The sequence below is a fragment of the Emiliania huxleyi genome (assembly GCF_000372725.1).
Source record: "Emiliania huxleyi CCMP1516 unplaced genomic scaffold EMIHUscaffold_320, whole genome shotgun sequence".
NCBI lineage: Eukaryota > Haptophyta > Isochrysidales > Noelaerhabdaceae > Emiliania > Emiliania huxleyi.
Genome location: NW_005199600.1, coordinates 73,413 through 86,572, shown reverse-complemented (window position 1 = coordinate 86,572; position 13,160 = coordinate 73,413). Strand labels below are relative to the sequence as shown.

Here is a 13,160-nt window from a genome sequence, read left to right as displayed (position 1 = left end):
GCGTCTCGATGACATGCGGCGTGCACACACACCGCTGGCACACTCGGGAGTCTGCCCGGGCGCCGCGGGGTCGTCTTTTCGCTACACATGTATCTCTGGTCTCTCTCGTCCTGCGTGTGAGAAAAATCTGGTTCGGGCTCGGCGGTCTTTAAGTCGGTCTTTAAAGCCGTACCTGGTACATATTTTGCCGTGTACAAGCTCCGCGGGACCTTCACCCGCACGTGACCCACCGTAGCGGCGTCACAGCAGCGCCCTCGGCCTCCGGTACGTAAGTTGCCCATGTTACGGGGCAGACTGCGCGTCCAGCCTCGCGGAGTCCGAGCTGGCGCGCATCCTGCCGCACCCCAAACATGCGCAGGCCGAGGTGCTGCAAGAAGATGTCGCTCCTCTTGAACAACTCGGGCGTGTACAGCGCGTCTTGAGAGCCCACCGCCCACTCAGCTGTCTTCCGAAAGCCCAGCCCTGCCTCGAAAAGGCCGACCACGGTGATGGGATCGCCCTCGGCAAAGACCCAGCTGCGGTCACATGTGAGCGGAGTCGCACGGTCGAGCAATCTGCGGTGCGTGTGCTTGTCCGCCTGCAGGTTTGCTCCGCTGCGAGGGTCGGCCGAGAAGCGTACGCTATTTCTATCGATGCGGCAGACAAGCCGCGCATCCCTCGCGGCCTCCAGCACCTGCTCGAGCTCGCGCCGGCTCTGCAGCTTGAGCAGCGGCGCACCAGAGTAGCCGCGTTGCATCATCCCTCCGCGGTCGAGGTTTAGGTCCCTCGCGTCCGCTGCGTAGACCCACACGTCAGAGAAGATGCGCGTGTGGGTGTGGATGAAGGCGTGCGCCAGCCAGCCGGTGTACGGGGCTTGGGCGGTGAACCACTGTGCATGCAGCCCCTCCTTGGGAAGCGCGAAGGTGGCGAAGGGCATGACAACCCCCTTGTTTGCAAAGTTGAGCAGCGAGAGCGGAACCACCGGCGCGGAGCTGAGAGGCTCGCTCGTGCGGAAGGCCACCATGGGCACCATTGGCGTCGCGAGGTCCCGCCGTGCGACAAAGGCGCCGTCGGAGCGGTAGAGCGGCCGCGTTACAAAGGCGAACGAGGCAGCCTCTGTGCCTGGACGGGAGGAAACGAGGCAGGGGGGTGAGCGGTAAGCGGAGCGGAATAAACCTTCGGGGTGGACGGGACAAGGGCTCGCGCACTTGGTAGGTCAAAGAGAAGGCACGCCTCACCTCCCAGCTCAGGCAGGCACACGCTGTCGCCATGCACCTGGAAGTCGAGCCCGGGCGACGGCCGGCTGCGGTCGTCGTCATTCACGTGGATGTGGTGCATGTAAACCTAGGTCAGGGTTGGAGTCAGGATGAGAGTCAGCTTTGAGGCTAACTCTATGTGACTCGAAGCGCGTGCACCTGGCTGCCATCGTGCGCAGTCGTGCCGACAAAGTATGCCGTCGTCAGTGTGTGGCCAGCGGGCTGTGACAAGTGCCAGCCACCCCATCGAATCATCGAGCCCGCTGGTAGAGAGCGCGGAAAGCCCTGCAAGGTGTGGATGACCCACGTGTGGGAGCCGTCCGCGTCGCTCCACGCATGTGTGCATCGCCGCTGCTGCACCATCACTTGCTGCGAGTCGTTGCCTGCGCCGTAGTGCAGCGGAAGATGGAACTCTGCGACCAGTGGGCTCTCCTCGCAGCGCTCACGTGCTGCCCTCGACGTGGCGTCTAGGAATGCGCTATGGCTCCGACGGCGGCGCCCGACGTCGGAGATGTGGCGCTGGAAGGTCGAGGCGTGTATGGCCGCTGTCCGCGATGCACTCGCGCGTGCCAGCTCCGCGCTCTCCATCTCGCCGTGCCTGCTGCTGAAGCAGTGCGTGCATGCCTCGGGCGGCGAAATGGATGGAGGGGCGCTCGTCTGGGGCGTGGCGGCGGAGCACGTGCTGCAGCGAAACCACTGCCGACCGGCACAGCCGAGGAGCGGATCGCAGGCGGGCTCGAGTGGCGTGGCAGCGCAGTCAGTCCCGTGAGTCCCAACTGATTCTCCATCGCCGCAGCTGCCACAGCGCCAATGGCCAATCTGATCGCACACCTGTGGAGCGCTCCCGCCGTCGCCACCGCTGCCGCCGCCGCCGCCACCGCTGCCGCCGCCGCCGCCACCGCTGCCGCCGCTGCCGCTGCCGCTCGCCGCTGTTGCCAGGCCGAGTTGGCGTCTCATTGCGCGGTACACAGGCGGAGACGGTGCGACGCGACTGCTCCCGAGCACGTTGTTTCCCCACTCCCAGCTATCGCCGCCGTGACTGGAAAAGACGCCCTCACACCAGCCGCGGCCATTCCTCTGTGAGGGCGGGAAGCAGCTCCGCTGCCGGACCAAGCCAGTCACGGTCGCTGTCGTCCACGCTAGCGTGGTGTCGGGGCAGCACGCGCGTTCGCCATTCGCGAGGAGTGGCTGCCCAACTTCGTTGGACTGATTGCTGACGTCGAGAAAGCCTACCTCGTCCATGAGCACAAGCGCTCCGGGGCTGGCCATCGCGCGCAGGTTTCGGAGGTCGAGCAGCGGCACATACCCAAAATGCCCCCCGTCCACGCTGACGATATCGCATTGCGCCTGTGGGTTGTTGCGGCTGAACACCGGGATAGTTTCGATGGTAGAGCCCTGGACGAGAGTGACGCGGCCGGGGAAGTAGTGATGTAGCACAGCCGAGACATTCGGGTCGACGACGAGGTCAAAGGCAATGAGGCGAGCGTGCGGGCTGCTACATAGCCACACCGTGGCTGAGCCGCCGCGAAAGAGTCCCGTCTCACACACCACTGGTCCGGATGTCGACCCGGTCCTGGCTGCCAAATTTGAGGCGTGTGCTGTGTAGGCGTCGACCTGCTGTCTCTTGCCTGTGATGGTTCCGCACTGGAAGCCAGCAGTATGGCAGCCCGCCCAGGTGCTCACTCCACGCAGGGCTGCCAGCACCTCCTTTTGGCACGCAGCGGCGGGGCTCATGCCCTCCACAGGAGTAGGCGCGGTCCACGTAGGAAAGTGCGCTTTCAGAAGCGCGCTCAATGTCATGTGCTGCTGGACTTCCGGACGTGTGAGCGCGCGCGTAGGTGGGGTGGCATTCCAAAGGCGCGACGTTCGTAAAATTGGACGAAAATCGACGCCGAAAAAGCCAAACCCGGTGAAAATGATTTTGGTTTGGAGATTGGGGTGTTCATGGGAGTTTCTTTAGCTGAAGAGAAATGGGAGTGAAATGTCGGGAGAGGAAGGGAGCGGGAGATCGATCGGCTATCTTGTATCTATCGCTCGGCGTCGCGGCCGCTCGAGGGCGCCGGGGCCGCGGCCGGTGGAGACCGATGTCGCCCGCGGGCGCCGAGCGTTTTTGATCTCTCGGTCTGTGGGCGCCCGCCCGCCGCCGGCCGGCTGCGGCTGAGGGTCGGGCCCCCTAGACTTAAAACAAAAACAAAATGGAGAGACAGTCAAAAACAGCCTGCCTCGTGCGAGTGTGAGTGACCCCAACAAGCCAAACGGCATCCGCCGAATAACATGTAATTAGGGCGACCAAAAGGGGCGATGGGCACGCACCCGCGCAGCGCCGGCTTTGAGCCACGCGCCTCGATACTTGCCTCGATCTTCAGAGGCGCGTGCCCCTTCCGCGGCAAGGACGACGACATCGAGGATGTCATGTTGCGCGATGGCGTCATCCATTCGTCAAGCCACCTTCATCGTGACCGTCGCCACCCTCGCCGCCGTCTCGCCTAAGTCGTCGCCTGCCGCCCTCGCCATCGTGGGCCTCGCTGCCGAGACGGTGCTTTTGCACCCTGGCTTAACTCTCCCACCCCCCTCCTATGCCGACGTGTGTCCCGTGCTCCCCCGTCCGCCGATGTCTCTGCTGCCGCCCGGCGGAGCTCTGCAGCGGTGCAGCGGGCCCTTTCCAACCTGCCGTGTGGGGAGGTCGCCCCCTGGTCCCCCCCCCCCCCCCCGGCCTCTCCGCTGAAATCTGCTGAAGTGTGCATGTGCTGACTGTTCTCGCCATTGTCCCACGCAGGAGCCAGCGCAGGTGCGTGTCTCGGTCTAATCGTAGTGGGGGCCCTGGCCCCCCTCTGCTTTCTGTTTTCTGTTTTTCAAAACGCCCGCCCGCCCGCCACCCCGAGGCGGCTCGGCCCCCCACGGCACAGGCCACAGCCGACTAGTTGCAAATACGGGTGGTGTCACAATGACCACTTTTGATGTTTTTTTGTCCGTGTTGCTCCCAGCGCCCTCGCCCGCGCTCCCTGAGGCCATGGCTGGTGATACTAGTATGGGGGGCTACCTGGATACCGCGAGAGCGACCCAACTCGTCGACATCGTCCGATGATGGTGCCTCAAAGTCAGCCTCCGGAGGCTATCGTCGCGTCGAGCCGGCGGTGGCCGTGACATGTGGTTCCACCACCCCTCGCAGGCTTTGCCTCTGACCGCCACCGTTCCCAGGCTGCCTAATGGGATGGAAAGGAAGGCTGGGCGAGCGTATAGAAGCGTGCTCAACCTTGTCGTGGCAACCTGCACGGCAGCGCTGGCAGGCGCGATGAGCGTCGTGCCACCTGACCCGAGACGGGTCGCAGGCGTCGTACCGAGCGCGTCGAGACCGTGTCCTGATGCGCTCTGCACGGGTGAGTCACGTCGGCGTCAAAGGAGCGACGTGTGACCTGTCAGAGCTTGATCTCCGATCTCAGCGGCGTCGAGTCGCCTTCGGCGGCGACAGCTAGGATGCATCTCCTCCGTCGTTTTTCGCGCTACGGCCCTGAGAAGCTGGCGCCGCACGCAGGCGGACCTTGTGTATGCGGCGAACGCTTAAAAAGTGGGTGCTCTACGTCACTTTTTTTGAGTAGATAGTGCCGAGCTGGCCGTGACAGCGATTTTGGTAGTTTTGGGCGGGTTTTGCACCACAGACTTTTTGCAACTAGTCAGCCGCCGCACAGCGCAGGCACACGAGCCGACGCCGAGAGATATCAAAAATTATTACCAAAAATAAAGCAAAACCAACGCTCGGGGCCCCCCGGGCGGGCCCTCGTCGTCCCGCATCTTTGTGTTTAGTACAAATACAGATGCATGACGCGCTCTCGAACGGGCCCGAAGCTCCGCTGCAAGAGCGTGCTGCCACTAATCCGACACCAACACACGTATAATTCACCTACTCACAAACGAACAGGATTTAGCCACATGGCATCCAATGTGATTGTGAAAGCGGTCAGCGCGGCACATGCTGCGTCACTTGTGGTCGGCGAGGAGCTGCTTGAAGTCGGCGAGAAGAGCCTCGACCGTCTTCTTGCCGTGCACCTCGTTGTCGCGCGTGCGCACGTTGACGGCCGCCTCGGCCGCCTCCTCCTTTCCGACGACGAGGATGAAGTTGTACTGCGACAGCTGCGCCTCGCGCACCATCTTGTTGAGGGTGCGGTTCGAGGCGTCGACGTCGCAGTAGAAGCCGGCGGCGTGCAGCTGATTGCGCACCTCCTCGGCGTACTCGTTGAACGCGGCGGAGACGGGGACGACGACGGCCTGCCGCGGCGAGAGGAAGAAGGGCCACTTGCCGGCGAAGTGCTCCGTGAGGATGGCGATCATCCGCTCGACCGAGCCGAGCACCGCGCGGTGAATCATGACGGGCCGCTCGTAGCCGGGCGGTAGGGCACCCGCCGCGCTCTCCTCCTCCCCGTCCTTGGGCGCCTCGGCAGCAGCCGCCGCGGCGCCCGAAGTCATGTACTTGAGGTCGAAGCGCTGCGGCTGCACAAAGTCGAGCTGGACCTGGCGTGGCCAAGGGGCGCGCGCCGTCGGACAGGGCGGGGAGGCACGCCGGCGGCGGGGGCAGCGGGACGAGCACCGTCGCGCACTGGAACGGCCGCTTGAGGGCGTCGTAGACGTGGATGTCGATCTTCGGCCCGTAAAAGGCGCCGTCGCCCGGGTTGAGGGACCAGCCGCGGCCGCTCTTGGCCTGGTACTCGTCGAGCGCCTCCGCGATCATCCCCTCGGCCGTCTCCCACACCGCGGCGTCGCCAAGCGCGCTCTCGGGCTTGGTCGAGAGGTTGAGCGCGAAGTCCATCCCGAGCCAGCCGTAGATGGTCGAGATCATGTCGAGCACGTTGGCGATCTCCTGCTTGATCTGCGAGACCATGCAGAAGATGTGCGCGTCGTCCTGCTGGAAGCGGCGCACGCGCGTGAGGCCGGTGAGCGCGCCTGCGGGGCGCGGCGTGGACATGTCACTGGGACGCGTCCTTGGGCGAGAGCCGGTCTCGGCGGGGGAGGCTCGCCCGAGAGCTCGTTGCGGTGCAGCACGCCGAAGTCGGCCATGCGGAGGGGCAGCTCGCGGTAGGAGCGCTTGCGGTGCTTGAACATGAGGCAGTGGCCCGGGCAGTTCATCGCCTTGAGCGCGAAGGGCTGCCCCTCGCAGTCCAGCATGAACATGTTCTCCGCGTACTTGGTCGCGTGGCCAGAGGTCTGCCACAGCTTGAGGTTGTACATGTTCGGCGTGATGACCTGTTTAATAACTTTAATCAGTTAATTAAAGTACTCATCACAGCTGGAGGTTGTGCATGTTCGGCGTGATGACCTCCTCGTAGCCTCGGAGCCACAGCTGGCCGCGGATGAGCTCGACGAGCTTGTTGTACAGCCGACCGCCGAGCGGCTGGAAGAAGCACGACCCGGGCGAGAGGTCGTCGAAGAAGAAGAGCTCCTGCTTGATGCCGATCGCGCGGTGGTCGCGCTTCTTGGCCTCCTCCTGCAGCGCCTTCCACTCGGCGAACTCCTTCTTGTCGGGGAAGGAGACGCCGTACACGCGCTGCAGCTCGTCGTTGCCCGCCTTGCCGAGCCAGAGCGCGGCCGACGTCTTCGTGACGGCGAAGGCCTTGACCTTGCCCGTGTTTGGGAGGTGTGGGCCACGGCAGAGGTCGACAAAGGGGCCTGGAGGAGAGGGGGGGGGGGGCTGGCTCAGATAGCGCGGTTTTCTAGGCCGCTGGCATCTCGCTCATCGAGGTCAGTGCCCAGTGCGTCTCATCACGGCCAGAGGGGGAAGGCCTGCCACCCCCTCGAGGGGACCCCGCACGGGGACCCCGCACGGGTACCCCGCACGGGTACCCCGCACGGGGGACCCTTGTGCAGCCCTTCTGCCCCGCCCTCCCCTCCTCTCCTACCCGGCCGACCCGGCCAAGCCCTGGCCAGGCCCCTCCTCCCCCGTCTCCTCTCCGGGCCAGCGCGCGCCTCGCCCAACACGTGCGCCGAAGAGTGCCTACGGTCACACCGCCAGCCGCGCCTGAGCCCTCGCGCCTCCCTCCCGCAAGCTGCGCGGTCGGCGGGAGAGAGAGGGCGCCAGAAGGTCTCCTTGCCGGCGGGCTCGTCCCACTTGTGCAGCCGCAGCTCGCAGTCTCCCTCGAGAGGCCTGACGAGGCCACCGCGCGGTGAGGCCCACGTGCTGGCGGAGGGAGGCGGGGAGGAGCAGACGAGCCGCGCCGTTGCACATCCCACATCTCCCACTCTGCCGCCGCGGGAGCCCCGCCCGCAGACTCGTCGCCGTCGGCGTCGACGATCTGCACCGTCCCGGCGTGGCGCTTGGAGTAGCGGACCTACCGCCAAACAGTCGTCCGCTGAGCGAGGAGGCTCGCGCTGCCGTCCGTGGGCCGACAGGCGGCGAGCCGAGGCGACGCAGGTGGCAGAGGCGAGGCCCTTTGAGATACCGGAGGCAATGTCGAGGGGCGAGGTCTCCCACGCCTTGCCCTCGATGGCCTTGCCGTCGGGCAGGGTCACTGTGATCGGCGGCTTTGGCAACGCCTCCAGCGCCGCCGCATTCCGCTGCTTGATCTCCTCGAGCAGCGCCAGCCGCTCTCCGATCCAGGCCTGCCCAAGGGGTGGGAGTGTTGGACCTCCTCGCGCGCCACGCCACGCGTGTGACGAGCGGCGCACACCGGCTCCGCTGCCAGGTCGAAGGGCACGCCGAGCCGGCCTGCTCCGATCTCGCCGCCGCTCGAGGCAGCGGTGCGCTTGCCCTCCTTGCGTGAGTGCGAGCTGTCAGCGGCGGCCATGTCGCTCGCGGCGGCGGCTAGAGTTGTGGCCGACAGCTCTGGGTACAGCGCGGCCAGCTTCTTGAGCGCGGCGCTGTTGTCGAGCATCGCTTGAGAGCTCGATGACATTTAATCCACACGGACGGACGCAAGGACGCGGAGCTGCTGGGCGTGGAGCTAGCAGTGGTACACGCAGCTGGCTTGCTCGTGCGCTTTTCTTTTCCAGGCGAGATGAGTCGAAGAAGAAAAACGGTTTGGCGGGTGGAGTGCTCTCTACTGCCGCGGCGCCCCACCGGTTCGGAGGCGCCCGGCGGCCGCGCGCTTGGTGCCGAGGCGTCGGTGTGTGCACACCAGCAAGCAGCCCGCAATTAATTACGAGCAGCAAGACATGATGCCCGGGGAGCCGCCGCCCGCGCGGAAGGGGCGCCGCGGGAGAAAGGGGTAGAGAGTCCAGTGGAGATGGTTCGTGTTGGCAGCGTGCGATGTAGGTGGATCTCGACCCCCAGATTCGTTTCGCGTTCTTTCACCGTTTACAACTGGGTGTGGAAAAGCGATCTTTCTGAGAGAAAAAAAAGGCCCCGGGGACGGCGTGCCACACATATACGCGTGTGTATGTCCTCGTCCACGCCAAACGCCGCGCTCGGCGGCACCACGCCCGCCACAAAGAGGCCGCACGAGTCGGAGCCGGAGTCGGACCGGCAGCCCAGCAAGGTTGCACGCACTGGCGCTGGCGGCCTTGACGGTGGCGTGTCTGACATCACCGAGGTCGTCGTCGAGGAGTCCGCCACCAAGTCCACCGCTGCCGAGGAGTCCACCAAGTCCGCCGCCGCCGAGTCTGCCACCGAGGAGGCTGCCACCGAGGAGGCGACCACCGAGGAGGCGACCACCGAGACGCAACTTGCCAGGCTCGAGTCTGCCGCTGTCACCCTCAATGCCCGCGGCGCGGACGCTCTCGACTCTGGTACAGCCGAGCGGCTGCGGGGAATTGCGATGTCTCTCTGGAAGCTGAATGACACCTTCAAGCAGCGGGAGGCGGCGAGGAAGGAGGCTGCGGCTGCAGGTCCCACCGACGACACCTTTTCGGGGCCTGAGGGTTGTCCCCGCGTCCGGCTCGAGCTCGACATCGTGGAGCAGATCATGCTTCAGCTCTCTCCCAAGGACATGGCCGTCGCCGCACGCGTCAACCGGCACTTTCTGCAGGCCGTCGAGCGCGCGATTCCTGCGCGGCTGCGGCCCCCGCCGCCCCCGCCGAAGCCCGGCAAGCCGCAGCTGCCCAACGACCCGCGGCGGCTCAACCTCGGCCTCGCGGTCGATGCCGACGAGAAGGTGACGACGGGGCTGCTCGCGCGGCTGGAGCAGCAGGTGAAGCAGGTGCGGGAGGCGGGTGAGGTGCCATCCCTACTCGAGCGGTCCGAGGTCGACGACCTCCGCACGCTGGCGTCGTTTCACCACTCGGTGCTGCACAGTTTGCTCGACGACGAGAGGCTGCTGCAGCTGCTGAAGGTGGACGACCTCTCTGGAGCGGTGGCCTGGCGCATCGTGGTCAACGGGAAGCCAACACCTGCGTGGGTCCAGCGGAACAAGTCGGCAGTGGAGGCAGCATTGCGTGCAAGCGGCCCCAATTCGACGACGATCCAAACCTACCTGTGCCTGTTGTTCCACAAGATGCCCACCTCTGTGGCCGAGGAGCACGTCGAGGACATCGGCGCGCTTCTTGCGCGGATCGCTGAGACAGCGTTGGGCTCCGGTTCGCCGCTCCAGATCGAACAGCTGCTGGACCTCCTCGCAAGGCTGTCCACGCCAGCCCTCGCGCGCATCCGCGCCAAGATCGACGAGTGCTGGAGCGCATGTCAGGCAAACCACGCCTTCAACCACCTCGCGGTCGCGCCCAAGGTGCGGGCCCTCCTCGCGCAGGCCAACGGCACGTCCATCTGAGCTATCCTTCGGGCCAACGCCGCGTCCCTGTCCGTCCCTCTGTGCAGCGCACTCACGTGCCGCCTTTTTGCTTGCTGTTGCTCGAGTAGAGGGTGGACCGTGATTACAACATAAGAAAAGATCTCGACGCGGCCAGGAACACGCCACATATTGCGGCTCTTCACCGCATGTCGGCCGTCGCACGCAGTTCCTCTCGCCCGATCACTCGCACATGCGATGTGCGTGTCCGGGCGCCGGAAGAGTCACACAGTCCCAGACCCAGCCAGACTCGTCTCCTCCATCCATCCAAAGACAGCCAGTTCCAGAGTCCAGGGGTGTGTGTTTGCTCGGCGCCGCCCTTCGGGGCACCGCGCGCACCAGCCACCTCGGGGCACCGCGCGCGCCAGCCACCTCGCGCCCCCCTCCGCCCCGCCGAGCGCTCCGCCCCACCCCGGGGCAGCACGGCGCCGCGGCAATTTCCTCCAGGGGAGGCAAGAGGCTCGCGGGTGCGGCCTCTAACTAGGTTGAGAGGGGCTCTCGCGCCCTCTACCGCTTTGCGCCGCCGCCGCGCCCGTAATTCTTGTGCTTCTTGGGCGCGTTGTGCTGTGCCTTCTTCTTGGTTACGCGATGCGGCGCCGGCGCCGTGTGGGTCGCCAGCTCCTCGCCGGCGACCGCGTCCGCGCGCAGCGACGTGTTGGATGGAAGCTTCCTGCTTCCATCTTGACTTCTTGAGAAACAGCGCCGCACAACATTGGTCATTGCCCTGGCTGGCCTGGGTGGCATCTCCTCATCATCACGCGCCAAGCGGGAGGGAAGTGGATGGTGGAGGAGGAGCAGTAGGTCAAGGTTGCCGGCGGTCCCCGCCGCCGCGGTCGCCGCGGGCCCGGCCGCGACCGTCCCGGGCCAGGGGGGGGATACGACTCGGACTCCCCGGTTGCCCCGAAAGGTCCGCTGAATCCCCTCCGCTATCGGGCGGTGATCGTAGTCCGGGTCTACCGTGAGGGTGATCAGCGTCGGGTCGCCAGCCGTGGGCGGTTCATTGCTCGCGGCTCCGCCGCGGGCCCCCGCCCTCAGAGGAGCCCCCCCCCCCGTCTCCCTACAAAACATTACCTGTATCAGACAGAGCACCGGGAATAGTGGAGGCTGGGTGTACCAGTGTCGTGCGAGGGAGCACTTGGAGCACTTGGAGCACTTGGAGCACTTGGAGCACTTGGAGCACTTGGAGCACTTCGAGCTTTATTTAAAATTCATCATTCACAGCATTGTTATTGAGAAGAAAATACGTCTCGAACCTTTCGCATGATTCCAGAGACCTCGAGACCTCGAGACAGTTGCTCTCCTCGACGTGGAAGGAAGTTTTCTTTTGAGAGCGCCTTCGTTGTTAATAGTACAAACCCAATGGTCCTCTGCGAGCGGTCCTCCGTTGCTGTCACGCACACGCACACGCCATGCCGCACCGCGCGCCCGCCCACCGCCCCGCCCAGGCGGGACAATCCCAGAGACCTCGAGACCTTGTTGCTCTCCTCTCGAGCTGGGCGCTGCCATCAATCGACATCAAGGCAACGATGTGGTGGCTCCACGCGGCTGCTGTGATACGCTCGCCGCTCCTTGCGCATCGGATCCGAGGTGCTCCCGTCGCCTCGGCCGTCGCGCCCAAGCTCGACGGCCAGTTCGGCTCGCGTGGCGACGTCCTCGCGTCGCTCGCGGCGGCAGCCGAGCGCGCCGCCGAGGCGGAGGCGGGAGTGGCTCGCCTCTCGGCGTCCCTCTTGGCGGAGGAGGCCCGGGTGGCGACCCTCGGCGCGGACGCGCGGGCGGCGTCCGAGCCCAGTCGCCTAGCGATGGAGGCGGAGCTCGCGCAGCACAAGGCGACCCTTGCGCAGAGCAAGGGGGAGTTCAGCTCGTACTATGCAGCCTGGCTCGCAGACGGCCCGGCGCTGGACGGCAGCGGCGGTCTCCCGCCCCTCCCCGACGTCATCCAGCCGCCCGACGGCATTGCTGCCGGTCCCCTTGGGGGCGAGGCTTCGGGCTCGAGCGTGCTGCCGCCGAGCGCGGGCTCAGAGGAGGCTGCGAAGCGTGCGTGGCTCTCTCGGCTGGACGCTCCGTCGTGGGGGACGGCGGCGGCGGTCGTCGCGGAGGCGTCGGCGGCCGCCGCCGCGGAGGCGGACCTGCTAGCCAAGTGCGACGCGGGCGTGCAGCAGGCGTGCAGCCAGCGCGGCGTGGAAGAGGAGGCGAAGAGGGCGTGGCTGCAGAAGCTGGACGCGCCGACCTGGCAGCGCTCGCTCCGTGCCGCACGCCTCGCCGACCGAGCCCCTGACCTGAGCCGCGGCCCACCCGTAGGGGCGCCGTGGCTGCGGCGGTGTCGGAGGTCGCTACGACGGTGGCTTCGCCGGGCTCCGACCCGGAGGCTTCCGAGGAGGCTGCAAAGCAGGCCAGAGAGGGGCCTCCCCCCGCGCCGCCCGCGCCCGTCGCCGACGCCTCGGCGGCGCGCTCTGCCCCGCAGGCGTGGCTGTCCCGGCTCGATGCGCCGGAGTGGGGCAAGGCGGCGACGGCGCTCACCCGCGTGGCCGCGTGGGAGGTTGCCGGCTCGGCGGCGGCGGTGGCGGAGCTGGCCGAGGCGTGCGGCTCCGGCGACGCCGCCGCGTGCGACACGCTCTCGCGCGAGGAGGAGGCGAAGGCGGCCTGGCTGGCCAAGCTCGACGCGCCGACGTGGGCCGCGGCGACGGCGGCGGTGTCTGCCGTGGCGTCCGAGGTGGCGGCCGAGCCGGCGATGGATGCGGAGGAGATCGCAAAGGCCGCGTGGCTGGCCAAGTTCGACACGCCGTCTTGGGGCGCTGCCGCCTCGCAGGCTGCACCGCCGCCGCTAATTGCAGCAGTGCCTCCGCCAGCGTCGTCGGCATCGGCAGCGCTGGCGGCATCGTCGTCGTCCTCGTCCGCCGAGGCGGCAGCCAAGGCGGCGTGGCTGGCTAGGCTTGAGGCGCCGTCTTGGGGCGGAGCGACCAAGTCCGCGGCGGCAGCGCTGGCGGCATCGTCGTCGTCGTCGTCCGCCGAGGCGGCAGCCAAGGCGGCGTGGCTGGGTAGGCTCGAGGCGCCGTCTTGGGGCGCAGGGACGCCGGCACCCGCATTCCCAGCGGCAGCGTCGCCGCCGCAGCAGCCGTCGGCGCCGCTGCCGCCCGCAGCTGCGGCCGGGTCGTCGGTTGTCGCGTCCGAGGCGGACGCAGCCAAGGCGGCGTGGCTGGGTAGGCTTGATGCTCCCTCTTGG

General features: G+C 66.6%; 3 protein-coding genes across 3 annotated transcripts; 1 reads left to right on the top strand and 2 right to left on the bottom strand.

Annotated features, from left to right (window-relative positions):
- Positions 1 to 211: 211 nt before the first annotated feature.
- EMIHUDRAFT_240975 (hypothetical protein) lies at positions 212 to 3,035 on the bottom strand (the record flags this gene model as incomplete). The annotated part of the gene is made up of 7 exons (XM_005773979.1): positions 212 to 1,101; positions 1,188 to 1,323; positions 1,395 to 1,520; positions 1,596 to 1,667; positions 1,740 to 1,859; positions 1,940 to 2,054; positions 2,215 to 3,035. 7 exons carry the CDS (start codon positions 3,033 to 3,035, stop codon positions 212 to 214), a joined length of 2,280 nt encoding a protein of 759 aa, XP_005774036.1.
- Positions 3,036 to 5,210: 2,175 nt separating this feature from the next.
- On the bottom strand, positions 5,211 to 7,823 carry EMIHUDRAFT_74837 (threonine-tRNA ligase; the record flags this gene model as incomplete). The annotated part of the gene is made up of 6 exons (XM_005773978.1): positions 5,211 to 5,741; positions 5,818 to 6,170; positions 6,191 to 6,470; positions 6,544 to 6,956; positions 7,124 to 7,401; positions 7,612 to 7,823. Coding segments are annotated over 6 exons (2,067 nt in total), but the record flags the coding sequence as incomplete, so codon positions are not given.
- Positions 7,824 to 8,599: 776 nt separating this feature from the next.
- EMIHUDRAFT_117067 (hypothetical protein) lies at positions 8,600 to 9,922 on the top strand (the record flags this gene model as incomplete). The annotated part of the gene is made up of 1 exon (XM_005773977.1): positions 8,600 to 9,922. One exon carries the CDS (start codon positions 8,600 to 8,602, stop codon positions 9,920 to 9,922), a length of 1,323 nt encoding a protein of 440 aa, XP_005774034.1.
- Positions 9,923 to 13,160: the final 3,238 nt, after the last annotated feature.